This window comes from Toxotes jaculatrix, chromosome 5 (assembly GCF_017976425.1).
Source record: "Toxotes jaculatrix isolate fToxJac2 chromosome 5, fToxJac2.pri, whole genome shotgun sequence".
Lineage (NCBI taxonomy): Eukaryota > Metazoa > Chordata > Actinopteri > Toxotidae > Toxotes > Toxotes jaculatrix.
Window position 1 is genome coordinate 24,302,302 of NC_054398.1, and position 14,873 is coordinate 24,317,174.

The 14,873-nt window shown below is 39.5% G+C and overlaps 2 protein-coding genes across 5 annotated transcripts; one reads left to right on the forward strand and one right to left on the reverse strand.

Moving 5' to 3' along the window:
- Positions 1–485: 485 nt before the first annotated feature.
- LOC121182453 (nuclear receptor-interacting protein 3-like) lies at positions 486–2,782 on the reverse strand. Its single transcript, XM_041038955.1, has 7 exons — positions 2,615–2,782; positions 2,178–2,351; positions 1,759–1,841; positions 1,519–1,658; positions 1,345–1,397; positions 1,005–1,093; positions 486–559 (listed from the first exon to the last, which is right to left on the reverse strand). The coding sequence occupies exons 1-7, from the start codon at positions 2,780–2,782 to the stop codon at positions 529–531; spliced, it is 738 nt and encodes a 245-aa protein (XP_040894889.1). The 3' UTR covers positions 486–528.
- A 1,687-nt stretch (positions 2,783–4,469) lies between these two features.
- znf143b (zinc finger protein 143b) lies at positions 4,470–13,972 on the forward strand. Of its 4 annotated transcripts, none has more exons than XM_041038379.1 (15): positions 4,470–4,641; positions 6,070–6,185; positions 6,430–6,618; positions 6,854–6,934; positions 7,522–7,718; positions 8,120–8,188; positions 8,276–8,392; positions 8,573–8,648; positions 8,897–9,022; positions 9,560–9,739; positions 9,939–10,166; positions 10,705–10,853; positions 11,696–11,848; positions 12,320–12,488; positions 13,626–13,972. In XM_041038379.1, exons 2-14 carry the CDS (start codon positions 6,080–6,082, stop codon positions 12,467–12,469), a joined length of 1,821 nt encoding a protein of 606 aa, XP_040894313.1. In that variant the 5' UTR covers positions 4,470–4,641; positions 6,070–6,079; the 3' UTR covers positions 12,470–12,488; positions 13,626–13,972. The 4 variants fall into 4 exon arrangements, with proteins under 4 accessions (XP_040894313.1, XP_040894309.1, XP_040894310.1 ...); XM_041038375.1 differs by having other exon boundaries at positions 4,472–4,641; positions 12,320–12,448; positions 13,626–13,970; XM_041038376.1 differs by having other exon boundaries at positions 4,472–4,641; positions 6,073–6,185; positions 12,320–12,448; positions 13,626–13,970.
- The last annotated feature ends 901 nt before the right edge of the window (positions 13,973–14,873 follow it).

Genomic DNA, 14,873 nt, shown 5'->3' on the forward strand with positions numbered 1-14,873 from the left:
CTATCATTTTGAAAACATTAAAAGGCAGTGACCTCAATGCAAATACATGTCTCAGACTAGAAAATACATTTACAACATTATAAAATACACTAGATACACAGCTGGTCTGCTTGCAGTAGACTTTACTAAGCTTAACAGCAACAACCACCAACTTTTGTTCTGAAGTCTGATTTCAGATATAAAGTGTATGTATTGTGTACGATACAAGAGTAATTTGTAGGATTACAAGAGCTTTAAATCACAATTCTATCAGAATCTTTAAGTCTACAGCTCTACAACACTTAATACTGTTTCCTATTCACTGCCAGTTCTACATGAGGAACCTGGTGTGTTGACGGCTGCCGTGATGTTAAAATAAGTGATATCAGTGTAGCTTATCTGACACATGAACGCAGCAAAGAAACAGGCAAAGAGAAAGTGAGAATATATGAGGTGAGAAATCAGACGTTCCCCAATGAGGCATCTAGTTGTACGAGTGAGGAGTATTTCTATTGCTTTTGGTCACTGTGCGTGTTGGTGGTTGGGAGATCAGTATCCAAGGTCTCTGAAGTCAGAGGAGCTGTTGAAGAAGCAGAAATTACCTTGAACATCGTGCATTGTCCACCAAAAACAATCTCAGTGTCCATAAATGTTACACATGCTTTTACTGGTTTTAAGACAAACAGTGTTTGTGATGCTTTGTAAATTCTAAAGCTGCTCCAACTTGTGATTTCCTACATTTCCCAGAATACCTTTCAACAACCCACAAGTAACTAGGATGCATTTGGTGTAATTTGTGCTGGTGTGCAGTGTTTTGTGGTTGAACAATGTTCATTACCTGCATTTTGCAACAGCCTGAAATGTGCTAACACTACTTTATTTTGATTATAACCAATATAAATAAAGTGTGTCAGTGTGGAAGTGACACTCTGTGTATGAAATATAATTCAGGATATACCTACAATAAATGAAGACATGAACTCTCCTCAAACGCTTTATTAAAGGTAATAAAACTGCCATCTTACCTTTCGCTGAACGGCTTTTTAGCAAACTGAACTTGCTCCCTCACCGTTTTCCCAAACACCAACATCTGCTTTTCAGTGTCAATTACACACTGTAAAAAAGACAACGCATCAACAAATTTTTGCATGTAAGTAACAATACAGCTTTTTCTCAGGAAGCATCCACAAGTCAAAATTGTTCTCATTTTGCTTCATTGGTTGTGAGAATCTAAGCTGAGCAAAGTCTATTAATTATTACTGCATCTTCATGATTTACATCCAATGATTTTTAAATGTTCCTGTGGGTATGGGATGATTTATTGAATTTGAGTTAACAATAGTGAAGGGGAAGTAAATGAATTACCTTGAGTGACCTTAGTGTCTTGTTTCCCAGTGACATCAGTGGCCTGTTACTTTCTGCAAATAAATGTATTTGGTGGACAATAAAATTAATGTTAAAAGTGTTTTAAAATCACCGGCGACTGTCTGAAGGTGTGATTTTTTTTACTCTTGGATATGTCTTATCCCTCTTCCTTACCCAATATGGCAAATGAGCACATTATCCTGAGCTGTCCCATGGACAGACTGAGCTCCTTGATGAGACCGTCGACACAGAACTTACGCTGAAATGGAAAACCATCCGTCTCCGTTTTGTTTTCCTCGACTAGTTCCTTCAAACTTTCAGAGAAACAGAAAATATTACTCACTGGATGCAGAAAGGGACCTCATGTCAGTCAAATGGACACATAATGAGCATGTGTGCTCTGAATCATCTCACCCTAATCTCTCCACAGTCAGCGAGGACATCAGGTTCAGTTTGCAGCCTGTGTCAATCAGCACACTCACTTCCTGTCCTAAACACTGTAAATGCAGAAAGAGAGAGAGAGAGAGAGAGAGAGAGAGAGAGAGAGAGAGAGAGAGAGAGAGAGGGAGAAGGTGGAAATGAATGTATGAAAAACACAACAAGATTTCAGACAAATAAAGACACTGCAGCAACAGAAAGGAAAAACATCATTAAAGAACATGATTTGAATACAGAAAATGGAAATAGTTGTTGTTTTACCAAAACAAAACCACTGTATTCGGACTGAAGATACTCGGACAGATGATTTTGATGAAGGTGCTGTAATGGAATACATTTTAAAAGTAATCTCCATATTTGTAAGTACTTTCACCAGCTAGCCCACTCCCACTCACCTTGCCGGGCACATAAATGAAATCTTTCTCCTCTTCTTCCTCATCGTCATGTAAATTTAACTGACTGCATCTCAGAAGGATGCCTCCGTTGTTTGGAGTTACTCCACACATGTTCATCCTTCCCCGGGACAGCTTGGCCTCCAGCAGGCGCTTCTGCAGAATATGGTGTGGCTGCTACAATAAAAATAAAATATATTCGTAATGAACAATAATATATATAATTAAATATTTGTAAAATGTATATGTAAAATGAGCATAAATCACCAACAAAACAAAAATCAGAAACTCAATCAAATATGAGCTCATAGTAAATTAAGAAAGACAGTGGCTCCTCATATGCTAGAGTTTATAGCCTGCTGTGGTTAATGTGGTTAAGGTTTAAAAAAAATGTGTAACTATGACACTTTATAATAAAAGGCCTTTCATGGGAGGCTCACCCCTTGTTTAGATGTCCCGAGCTTCTTCAGTCCATCCAGAGGCAGCAGATCAGCCGAGTCTTTATGGAGGAACTGGATCGCCTGCTTCAGCCTCCTCTGCTGCCTCAGAGTCGCAGCATCCAGGACCCCCGAGTCGTCCCGGTTCTCCGCCCGCATCCCTGTGAGCATGACGGCGGGTATCTGAGTCAAACCGATGCGGTGTGTGTTAATCCTTCTCTCAACCTGTCAGGATTCACCGGAGGCCAATGAGGAATCCCCCGATGATGTGTTAAGTCCAGTGTAGAAGGGGAGACACCCCCATCCTTGAGTGTACCACGCAGGTGGTCAAGTCAGATAGGTAACCAGTAAGACTTCTGGTTAAATTTCAAAATAAAACTCCAGCTCAAAAACTCATCAGAATGATCTGACATTGTTCTTCTGTACAACGACGCAGTGAGTTCAAAGGTCTACAGAGCTTATTTTAAAACAAGTTTAATTTGTACAGAAGATGTACAGCTTTAAAATTCAATTTAAAACTGTTTAACAGGGTGGGAAATAAAGGAACAAATGAGAAACTACATTAACAAGAAAAAAACAGAAAAGAATCAAAACTCTACATACTGCAGAACAATAATGATTAAATGTTAATAAATAACCTTATGAGAATGCCAAACTGAATGAAAAGGTTGTGAGGTTGCCTTTAAATTAGTACAGGACGCTGTAACTGTTCAAAACCTATAATACACAAAAACTGAATCCTGTCTTGCCTGTGGTTTTAGTCGGGGACCACAGGAACTTGTTATAGTGTTGTAATACACTTCTTGAGGTATTGAATGAAAGCTTTTACTTTGATGAGAGCTTCTGATATCATCCTGTCTCTTTCTGTGTGAGTTTGGTTTCGCTTTATGCAGCCTCAACCTACCTGAAAACACTGAAACAGACGTGAAAAAATTAAATTAAATCAAAGGAAGAGCTTCTTGCTTTTAAATTTGATATGCTACAAAAATTAATAAAAATAAGGCAGAACAAACAGTGTGAAATAAGTCAAAGGTTAATTAGGAATATAATTAGTTTTATTTGGGAACAACATTCTTTCGTTTCTGAGAATTTGACATATGCCGAACACATATCAGGTGAACAAAATGAGAAACAATAAAGAAAAAAAATTAACATCTGTATTCTAATGAGAAAAGTCAGCATGTGTGAACATTACTTCATCACAGTAAGCAAAATCTAATAAATTGTATCCCCATTTGTGTTTTCTTGTTTATTGATTATGTACAAATGTTCATCCTGTTTAGTTTGTGAGACTTATAGGTAGCGTCATTAAAAGTTTGACTGAAGATGTTGAAGATAAGACTGTATGTTTTATTTGAAATGCAAATCAGAAAATGCCCCCATATCTGTCATATATATCTAGATAGATAGATAGATAGATAGATAGATAGATAGACGTGTGTATGTTGTTATTGCTACTAGATATCCCAGATGTGATGTTTTGTGTCACTGTCAGACAGTTGTCAGCCGGACATTTCACTTCATTGCCCACATTCCCTCTGTTTTTCCCACATCACCTTGTTTTCAACATGGAGGCCGAAAAACGTCCCCACACGTCGCTGTTTACGTCGCAGAAAAGTCAAACCTGACCACATCATGCGGCATACAGCGGCTCGGAATGCACAGTGTTGGTCAGCTGTTGCCTAATGATGAAGTTTAAATATTTATTTTCTACGAGGACACTTCGCGTTTTCAGTCCAAAGCCTGAGACAATACGAAAACCGACGCGGAATGGCGTCTGGCAGGGGCCCGGGGAGATGAATAACAGCAACTCAAGCTTTGACTCGTGAATGACCGACATGTCAATTGACCAATAGGAAATGGATTTGCGAGTCCCTAGCTAATCACAGCGTCTGGTGGGTGGGTAGGCGGGGCCCACAGGACGGAGGATTGTACAGGGGTACATGTTCCCGGTGTGCGGGCATCGCGGAGCGTTTCCTGCACTGGTGCATGGTGGTCGAACAGGAGGAATTGTTGGAAATTTTTCGGAGGTTAGTTTATAAATTGGTTTTTACCCAGTGTGCATTATTCCCACAGCCATCTCTGCGAAGGGCGGGGGCGTAAGGCTGCGGCAAGGATTTGAAAGACGCATGGAAAATACCGTTTTAGTAAAAATAAAGTGACATCCAGTAGATCAAAATGCTTATGTTATCATTACTTAGCTCAGCGGTTCCCCGGTCTTGTTTCCGAACTGCGTCGCTAGTTTCACGGCTTGTAGCTTTGTGTAGGCAGCTAGCTAGCCCTCCAGCTGCCACACACTACCAGCACAGACCTCATATACCAACTGCAGACAGCCGTACGCTTGTGAATCTTACAATCTCTGAGAAATAGTTTGATGATAGCCACTAAAAAGTCGTGACAACGTTGGTTGGCGTAGATAGCACCACTGTTAGCATGTTAGTGGCTAACCTGCTAGCTCCGTTATGACAGAGTGTTATAACCGTATCTGAGCATTCACATACGGTGTCAGTTCTGTTACCGGCTAGCATCAGCCTTACAGCACAACTGGCCCGCCACACTTGTTATATAATGTTTAATTTGACAGTGACAAATGTGGCAAGTCATAGTTGTGCTATATCCTAGCTAGCTAGCTAGCCCCAGATGCTATATTCAAATCAACAAGCGCCAAAAGACAGTACAACGGCGACAGTAGACACTGACATTTGAGCCCAGTCAGATAAAAGCAAGTAAAATGTAGCTTAAAACCTGAAAACCCCCTCAAATGCTGGTCATTTACACCAGTAATTAAAGCAGATAAATTAGCTGTCAATATGTAAATAAGGCTGATCCACAACTGGTAACTTCCCCAGAGCTTCAAAACTCTAGTTTACTAGACCTACATGTGTAATTTAATTGAAAATGTTTTTGGGAATATGTACTATGAAAGCACAGTTACAGACATCATGAGGGCTGGATTGGTTATGTTTTAATACCTGAACTTGAGGGTCTGACTTGAAGCAAGTACCTGTGTGTAAATATAGTTTTTAGATTTTCCGTACTTCAGTTTTGTGCTTATTCACTTACTTGTTTGTTATACACACGTGTGTGTGTGTGTGTGTGTGTGTGTGTGTGTGTGTGTGTGTGTGTGTGTGTAAACACAGGTTTTTCATTTTTCTGTTTCGTCCTGTAGGTTTATGGATTTATAGCCCAGAAAACGTGAGACACATTTAGGAGTAAAGTACAATGACGTGCAAAAAGTCTACATATACAGGGTTAATAAGGACCCACAGCTTATTCTTGAGCCCTTTTCTATGATAAATTACTTATGGGTGTTATTATTATCAGTGGATCATTAGCTCTTACATTTTGCACAGTATCTCTGTCCTCAGTCAGTCATGCCAGTTTGTTTCTGTGCGTGTTTACTGGCATGTGGACACCAGTGTAAGTTTCAAATGTGTCTCCTGCATGTGTCACTCCAGCAGCTAAAGCATGCTCTTGGCCCAGATAAACCGGGACTCGCAGGGAATGGCAGAGTTTCATGATGCAGACGGGCAGCCGGTCACTCTCTGTCTGACTGAGGCCGTGACAGTGGCAGGTGAGCTCCCACAATGTAAAAATTCATCCAGACATGTCACTCCATTTGTTGTCAAATTTAAAAAGTCCAAACAATGAGTGTGTTCTCCATCCAGAGAAAGTTGGATTTACCAGGATCAGGACTTTATCTTCTCTTGTCCCTTTATAAAATACCATGCCATTACACAATGATCTTTCATGATGCATGACTTTCTTTCTTCTTAAACCAGCAGTTAAAGTATTGTTATTGTCAAATAATTTCCCAGATGGTGATCAGATGGAGAGCATGGACACAGTGAGCCTGCAGGCTGTTACTCTTGCGGATGGATCCACTGCATACATCCAACATGACTCCAAAGCTTCTTTCTCAGATGGACAGATCATGGATGGCCAGGTGATCCAGCTGGAGGACGGCTCTGCTGCCTACGTTCAGCATGTGTCGATGCCTAAAGCAGGTAACACAAATCTCTGCAGTATCCCCAGACAGAGAGAATGTTCTCGTTGTACTTTACGGTGTGCTGACATACCACCTCCTCCCTTTGCAAGAGTCTGTGGCTTGATTGGAAACAATAATTTATTTCTATTTACTACAAGTGTAAATAGACATGTCCAGAAATTGAACTAGAGTAGAGATTAACCAGTTACTGTTTGCAAGGTGGTAGTGCCTAATTTACTTTTTTTCTGTCATAGGAGGGGACAGTTTACAGCTTGAAGATGGGCAGGCAGTTCAGCTTGAAGATGGAACAACAGCCTACATTCACACACCCAAAGGTAAAAAATGAAAAAGTTCCTTTTCTCTTCTTCTTCTTCTTATGGATGGTATAAAATGTCTGTGTCTGTGTTTCTTTGTCAGTAATCTAAATTAGTTTGTTATATGTATTGCATTCTGCAAGTTATTTGTGCTGCAAAGACTAGAACTGAAGTAAAGGAAAAATGCAGGAGGGTAGTTTAATGTGTTGGTGTACCTACTTTGAATCAGTGTTCCTCTGCTATTTGTTTTCCTTAATGCCCCTTTACAAGCTTGAGAGAAGTAGTGTACTCTGAGGAAGTGGCTTGAAAACACATTGTTAACTGCTGTGTTTTAGATCAGTGAAACATTTTTGAAATATTCTTTGTGTTTGGCTTTTATTGTCTATGTTTTATTCATAGGTATAATAAAAATGCTCTAACATAAGAAGTGATTTGGAAATGTACAGTCCATTCACAATACCTTTTAACAGTGATAACTCACGAGTCATGCGTTTCAGCTGAGTGACTTTGTACAAAGAAGCTGTTACTTTGTCTACAGACATGTTCAGTATGAAACCATTCACTAGACCTGAGGCCATTTGATTTCTTCTCTCCTTGTTTCTGTGCAGATGCATATGACCAGAGCGGCCTGCAGGAGGTGCAGCTGGAGGACGGCAGCACAGCCTACATCCAGCACACGGTGCACATGCCCCAGTCCAACACCATCCTGGCCATCCAGGCTGATGGCACCATCGCAGACCTGCAGGCTGAGGCCACCGCCATCGACCCTGAGACCATCAGCGTGCTGGAGCAGTACACCACCAAGGTAAAATCAGTTATCATTGTACTGGTGTGACACCATTTTGGCTAATTTGCCAAATAATATAAAATCAAAAACTTAAAATTGTAACTTCAAAGTTTTGCTTCAATACTTTGCTTTTAATGTCTAACATTTCACTATGTTAGTGATGTTAAATACTGTATTTGATGTTCTGTATCTGTCTAGATATGTTGTGTAGCATTTGATAATGCAAACTGTTGATATTTACCTGTTTTAAATGTTTACGTGCTCCTCATGGTTTATCTTGTACAACATTTTTGCATATCTAGATAACACACCTGTGTTTGTCTTAGTCCTTACATTTCCCTTGGTTATAAAATGTTCATAACTCCGGCAGTATATGTTGTAATGCGAAGTGTCTTTTCTTTTTTTCTCCTCCCCATCAGGTGGAGAATATAGAAAACCCCTTGGGGTCTTTCAGCAGAGTGGAAGCAGATAATGGCGTCCACATGCGGGTAGAGGTTTTTTTTTTTTTTTAATGAATTTTCATTAATTTTTTTTGTTCAAGTTTAACATTGAAATCTGATTCATTCCTCTTTCAGATTGTGTTACAGGGTCAAGACAACAGACCAGGAAGGGTCTCAAATGTAGGAGAGAAGTCTTTCCGCTGTGAATACGAGGGCTGTGGAAAGCTCTACACCACTGCCCACCATCTCAAGGTAAGTGTGGGTGTTGTCGTTGTGTGTGTACATAAATGTTGTGTGTGCTTTGCTTGTGCCTACTCAAGTATGTGACTGTTTAAAAGACAGTATTTCCCACATAGCTTATTCCTATGATGTTGTGAGCTACTTGTTTGTTTGTTTTTCAGCCTCAAAACGTTTTGTTTGTGCTTCTCACAGGTACACGAGCGCTCCCACACCGGAGACAAACCATACATCTGCGAATATCCTGGTTGTGGAAAGAAGTTTGCAACAGGTAGTTATGGACAGTATGGGATAAGGACTCAGCCTTAATGGTACACTTGCAGCTGTTTGCAGTAATGCCAATATTACTATTGTATAAAGACATTTTTGTCAACATAATACTTTGAAATCAAAGTGAAGTACTGTGTGCTGTTATTGAGCTACAACAAATTACTGAACAGATATAAACGTGTGTTAATGAGTAATAAGGGCTTAACTGAATGTCAGTGACTCATTTTCTGTTTTTTATGGCTGTTTAAGGGTATGGACTGAAGAGTCACTCACGCACACACACGGGGGAAAAGCCATATAGATGTCAGGAGCTGAACTGCTGCAAGTCCTTCAAAACATCCGGAGACCTTCAGAAGCACACAAGGACTCACACAGGTACTCGACCATACCCAGAACTCGCTGATCAGTCAAAATGTCGTGAAATTCTGTTATTTTAGTCAAATCTAACAGGCCAGAGTCACACACCAGCTTATTTTTGAAACCACACAGATTATGGTGCAGTGCCAGGATTGGCTGAACAAAGTGCAAAGGATGCAGGGAGCTGAATTCTTCTTGAGAGCGACCAAAGTGCTGGAGGAGTTTTCAGGCACATGGTCGTCATGAGAAGCATAATGCCGAGATGTTGCTGTTTACTTTTGAAATACACGATTATAGCAGTTTTGTGATTTATGGAGTGAAATGGCCTAATAGAAAGAAGTACAGTGTCATAGAATACACCAGCGTGTGTAATGTCAAACACTATTTTAAAATCACCTCACAGTCAAGTCCAAATTAATTTATTTCCATTGTTTGTTTTTTTTACACGTGAAGCTGGACACATCATTGTTGAACTGAGAATTTATCAAGTTTTGGAAAATTATGGAGATTCAAAACTGTAATGATAACCTTGTAAACCCATTTCTTGTCATGCAGGAGAGAAGCCTTTTAAATGCCCGGTCGAAGGTTGCGGCAGGTCGTTTACCACCTCCAATATCCGTAAAGTTCACATCCGCACACACACCGGAGAGCGGCCATACTACTGCTCTGAGCCAACCTGTGGGCGGTCCTTCGCTAGTGCCACCAACTACAAGAACCATATGAGGATTCACACTGGTGAGTCCTTATACACCTGAGTCTATTATTTATGTCTGTTCCATGTAACTCAAAATGACTCCGCAAGCAATGGTTTAGTACGCCAGCCTTAAGTGAGTGACGTAAGTTGCTGTACAGCACTGCATAAAAAAAGTTTACACAGCTTCTACAACAATAATCAAACAAAACTCGTTGTCTGACTACTTTCCTGCTTCTCCAGGAGAGAAACCATATGTGTGCACAGTGCCTGGATGTGAAAAGCGCTTCACAGAATACTCCAGCCTTTACAAACACCATGTTGTTCATACACCCTGCAAACCTTACAACTGCAACCATTGTGGGAAAACCTACAAACAGATCTCCACGCTCGCCATGCACAAACGAACAGCCCACAATGACACAGAACCCATTGAGGAGGAGCAGGAGGCGTATTATGAACCACCAACAGGTCAGTGTAAAGATAATGATATAGAGAAATTTCTTAACACACATTATTTTATAAAGATTGTTAATAGTGTTGTAATCAACAGAAAACTAATCAGTAACTAATTGATAAATCACAAAAATTCACTGGTTTCAGCTTTTCAAATATGACAGCTTGATACTCATGTTTGTCATGATAATAAAGTGAATGTGTAACAGAATTTGAAAAATAAAGATAATCAGTAGTTGCAGTTGTACTTGAATGATACCCTTGGGCAGTGTGGGTGATGTTCACAAGAAGTGGGATACCACAAGAGAAGCACTAGGATATTAATAAGCCTTGTGAAGATGAGAGAGTGTAAAATGTGCCAACAGCAACAATTATAGAACATATTCAGTAGAAATGTTTGTACATGAATGGAAAATATGAAACTAATCTAAGAAATATGTACAGTGTGAAAATGTACAGGAAACATACACAGACTGTAAATATATGTAATTACATATGAATAATATAGAATAGCATTTTTTTTTAAATACTGACAAAATCTTTCTTAATTCAGATGCCATTGATGACCCTAATGTGAGCTACACAACAGCGGTGGTAGAGGCAGATGACTCTGGCTCGGAACAGGTTCCAGTGGAGAGCTCAGACATGGTTGGTCAGCAGCACGTTGCCTTGGTAACGCAGGAGGATGGAACACAACAGCAGGTAATGGAATGTAGTGACAAAACAATTAGTTAAATACATTCCATACACTCCCAAGAATTTAAATCCTCTCTAAGTACAGTGTCCCAAGTTCGAGTTCAGACTCCTGTACTTTAGAGCTCAAAGCTGACAATTTCAACTCAGGAGTCAAAACTCCTGAGGATGGGAGGTGCATTTGCAATTGGAACAGCAAAATTCTTGGTGACACCACCAGTTTAGGCTGACACTGGTGATTACACTTCAACACAACTATACCTTACTGTGCTGTGACAAAATAACTTTACCTTCAGTAATAAATATTATAGTTCAACTCTGAGACCAGATTTTATCTTCCAAATGGAATTACCTCATATATCAAAATGCTGCAGACACCAGAGTCAGCAGTAAATTGCCAAAAGGCTGGTTGATATAATACTGTTCTTCCCAGGATGACAACGGTTTGTTGTTTACTGGCCAGTCATCTCGGGAGCCCGGTTGCTAGCTGCTGAGAAAGTTGTCCAGCATATCTGAAATGTACATCAGGTGACTCACCTGAATCACTCAGCCCTGAAGTGACGTTTCCTCACAAGCCCCACCAGCACACCAGCACAACCCATCTGCAATTAGTCCCATGTTTCCACACAGTGGTTCCTTGTGCCTTGTAACAGTGAAGATGATGGTGATGTATTTTGGTGTTAAAACAAAAAAGGAATAAGGCAGCAGAATTAGGAAACTAATACTTAAGAGAACTAAAGAGAAAATTTCCAAACAAAAATGTGACTATGTTGTTCTGCAACAACATGCCTGAGTGATCTACTGTGAAACTGAATGTTCTTAAATAAGTTTTGTATTGTGTCTGACCCCAGGTCAGTATCTCTGAAGCAGACCTACAAGCTATGGGTGGCACCATCACCATGGTAACCCAAGAAGGCACAACCATAACCATCCCAGCCCACGAACTGGCAACACAAGGTGCTCACTCAGTTACCATGGTAACAACAGACGGCTCAGACGAACAGGTACAGAACTGCCTGAATTCTTTGCAGACTGCACAAAATGTGAGAATAACGTCAGTTTAGAGGGTTTTCATGTGATGTCCTATGACATGTTAATGCTTAACTTATGTTACATATATTCATTAACACATCACATGACATCTGACTGTTCAGGAAAAAAAGACTGAAACTTGGGACAAAAAGGTGTACTGTTACAGAAAATTTAAATTTAAACAGAAATTTAAATTTAGGAACAAACTTACTTCATAAGACCAACCACTTTTACTTATACTATTATAAATATTACCAACATGACTAAAAACCCACACTATGTCAGTCTTTTTCAGGTATCTGTCCATTTCTAGGTTAATTGTATGGTGCACAACCAGTTTCTGTTGGATCTGCACTGTGGCATCAAATGTGGCCACTAACTGATTTGTGACCCAACACCAACGCAGTTGATTGATTTGAGTGCAATGTCTCTGTCTCCCTCAGGTGGCCATCATGACACCCGACATGGCCTCGTTCCAAACTGTGGAGGAGGCAGGTTACAGCCAAGAACAGGATGACATTCATCCTGTCACGTTACTGGCCACCTCCAACGGCACTCACATTGCTGTGCAGGTTGGTAGAACGTCACCATAGGAGTGAATAGACTGGTGGGGTGAGTTCTGATCTGTGAATTTGTTTAGTTCAATTAATGACGAAGACGACTGGGTACATTTTCTGTTCCATCTTGTTTCAATGCAGAAAATGTTAAATGTGTAAGTTTCAACACTGGGGAAATGCAAGTGTAGCAACAGAGGAATATTGTTCCTACAGAATCTGCATCATTTCTGTGCCTTTAGTTTTAGCTGGAAACTGCACTCAGTGTTCTGTTGTTTATATGATACTGACAGGAGTTTTATGTGATACTGATGGGAGTTTCAGTCAGGACTAAAGGGCACTTAAATTAGTACCCCCCACATAATCACTCCCCAGATCCCACCCTGCTGCTATTTGCTTAAATGCTTAGCTAAAATTCATGAGTAGGTGGGGCTCAGCTCAGGGGGTGTAGGCGTGTCTCTGCCTCCTTGCCTGTGAATTTGATTAGGGATCAAACTAAACTGAAACTTAAAAACCACAGGATGTGTGAGTTTCTGTGTATTCTACTCTCTGAAAAAAGGAAGCAAGTGCTGTTTTAATAATAATTTATAGTTGTGGTTTTATTTCATTTTGCTTTGACATCAGCACAAAAGCTTATCAGCAAAAGCACAAGGAAATGACTGGAAATTTCCACGTTAGTCATTGTTTTCCATTGGCGGAGTGACCAGGTGATAATGTAATGACAAACACCGGTTGTCCTTTCGTCAAACAGATTCACTACATGAAAGATAATGTTTTATCTATTCAAACATTGATTTAACTACATATTATACTATTAAGTTACATTTCAGGTTCACATTATATTAACTATTTAAGCTTAAAACCCCTGAGGGGCTACAATCACATCAAAGGTTGCAGGTCTGATGACTGACCTTTATTTATACCGAAAAACATTGTTTTCATTTACCCCCTTCTGCTCCTTCTGTCATGTTAATTACAAAGCAAACACTCTTTTCCCACCTTTTACCACCGTGTGACAGTCATCAGTGTAATTCAGCAGCCTTTAACACACTCAGTCACAGTCAGAGTTAGGATTGTCTTTCAAAGAAGTGTCAGAGTAAATAGATTAAATCAGTAGCTCTGATCGATCAAAAGTGATTATCAGTATGTCAGTCAATGTTTGTATTATGCACATTGTTTTCTTTTTTCTCTGTAGCTCAGTGATCAACCTTCGCTGGAGGAAGCCATCCGAATAGCTTCAAGAATACAACAAGGAGAGTCGCCTGGCCTGGATGATTGATGGACTCATTATGGACTATGATTTAGGATCAAAACCATCTCAATTGGACTATATCGAGAGAAATTAAGTCTTCCTCCATGGTTTTTTTCCACAAAAGAACTTAGCTTTTATGTGTACATAGGATTTTGATAACTGGAGTTCCGCTATGCTATTTTGTCCTTCATCCAAAAAGATTGGAGGAGGGAAAAATGCTTTCTAATGGTGCACAGTGCACAGTGCAGTGTACAGCTAATGCTATTTCTAATAAAAAAAAAAAAAGATTGTGTGATTGACTATACTTGACTTTGAACACCTGATTCCTATATTACACTGTGTTCACCTTTACCTTTGCTCAACTGTAAAGGCGTTAAATATACAGTATATTCTATAGATTCAGTTAAAGGTTACATAACATTACAAAACAAGTAAATACTAGTCTTACTAGTATGTGAGCAAAGTTTGTTGTAGTTTACACAAAAAAGAATAATCATACAAACAACAACAAATGACCAACAATATCAACAAAACATGTAGAGACTCCAGTAAATGAGCATTGTGAAAACATTATCTTTGTCTAAACTTTTAGGTGCAGATGACTAACACAGTAGAGGTGCAGATCTGAGTAATGAGTTCAGTCCACTATGAACTGAAAAGTGTATGTTTTTTGAAGCCTTCCCATAGACTTACACAGTGGTTGAAACTAAATACATTTACTCAGCTACTGTACTGTACTTAAGTACAATTTGGTTGCACTTGCCACTTTAACTTGAGTGTTTCTCATTGTGCTTCAAATGATTGTATTTCACAGGCAAATACTGTACTTTTATTCATACCCATAGAAATTGATAGTAATTTGCTGTGATAATTTCTCTATTGTTTTTACTACATCCTTTAAAAATACACAGTGCAGGACCCACCAGAGCTCATATTGTTCTTACATATTGAAAATGTATTTAAAAAAACAAAACAAAACAAAAACTTATGTGGAGCACGTAGGGTTTTGGGGGCCTCCCCTCGGGCAGTCCCCTGGCTTGGAATCCGTCCTTGATGTGGTGTTGTGATGATTTTGAGGTGTTGGTTGCGCATTTTAACTACTGAAAAAAAAAACTTTTTTGTTTTTCTTTTTGTATAAAATAGATTTAAATTAACTTTGTCTTGTATAATCTGAACGGAATGGGGTTTAAC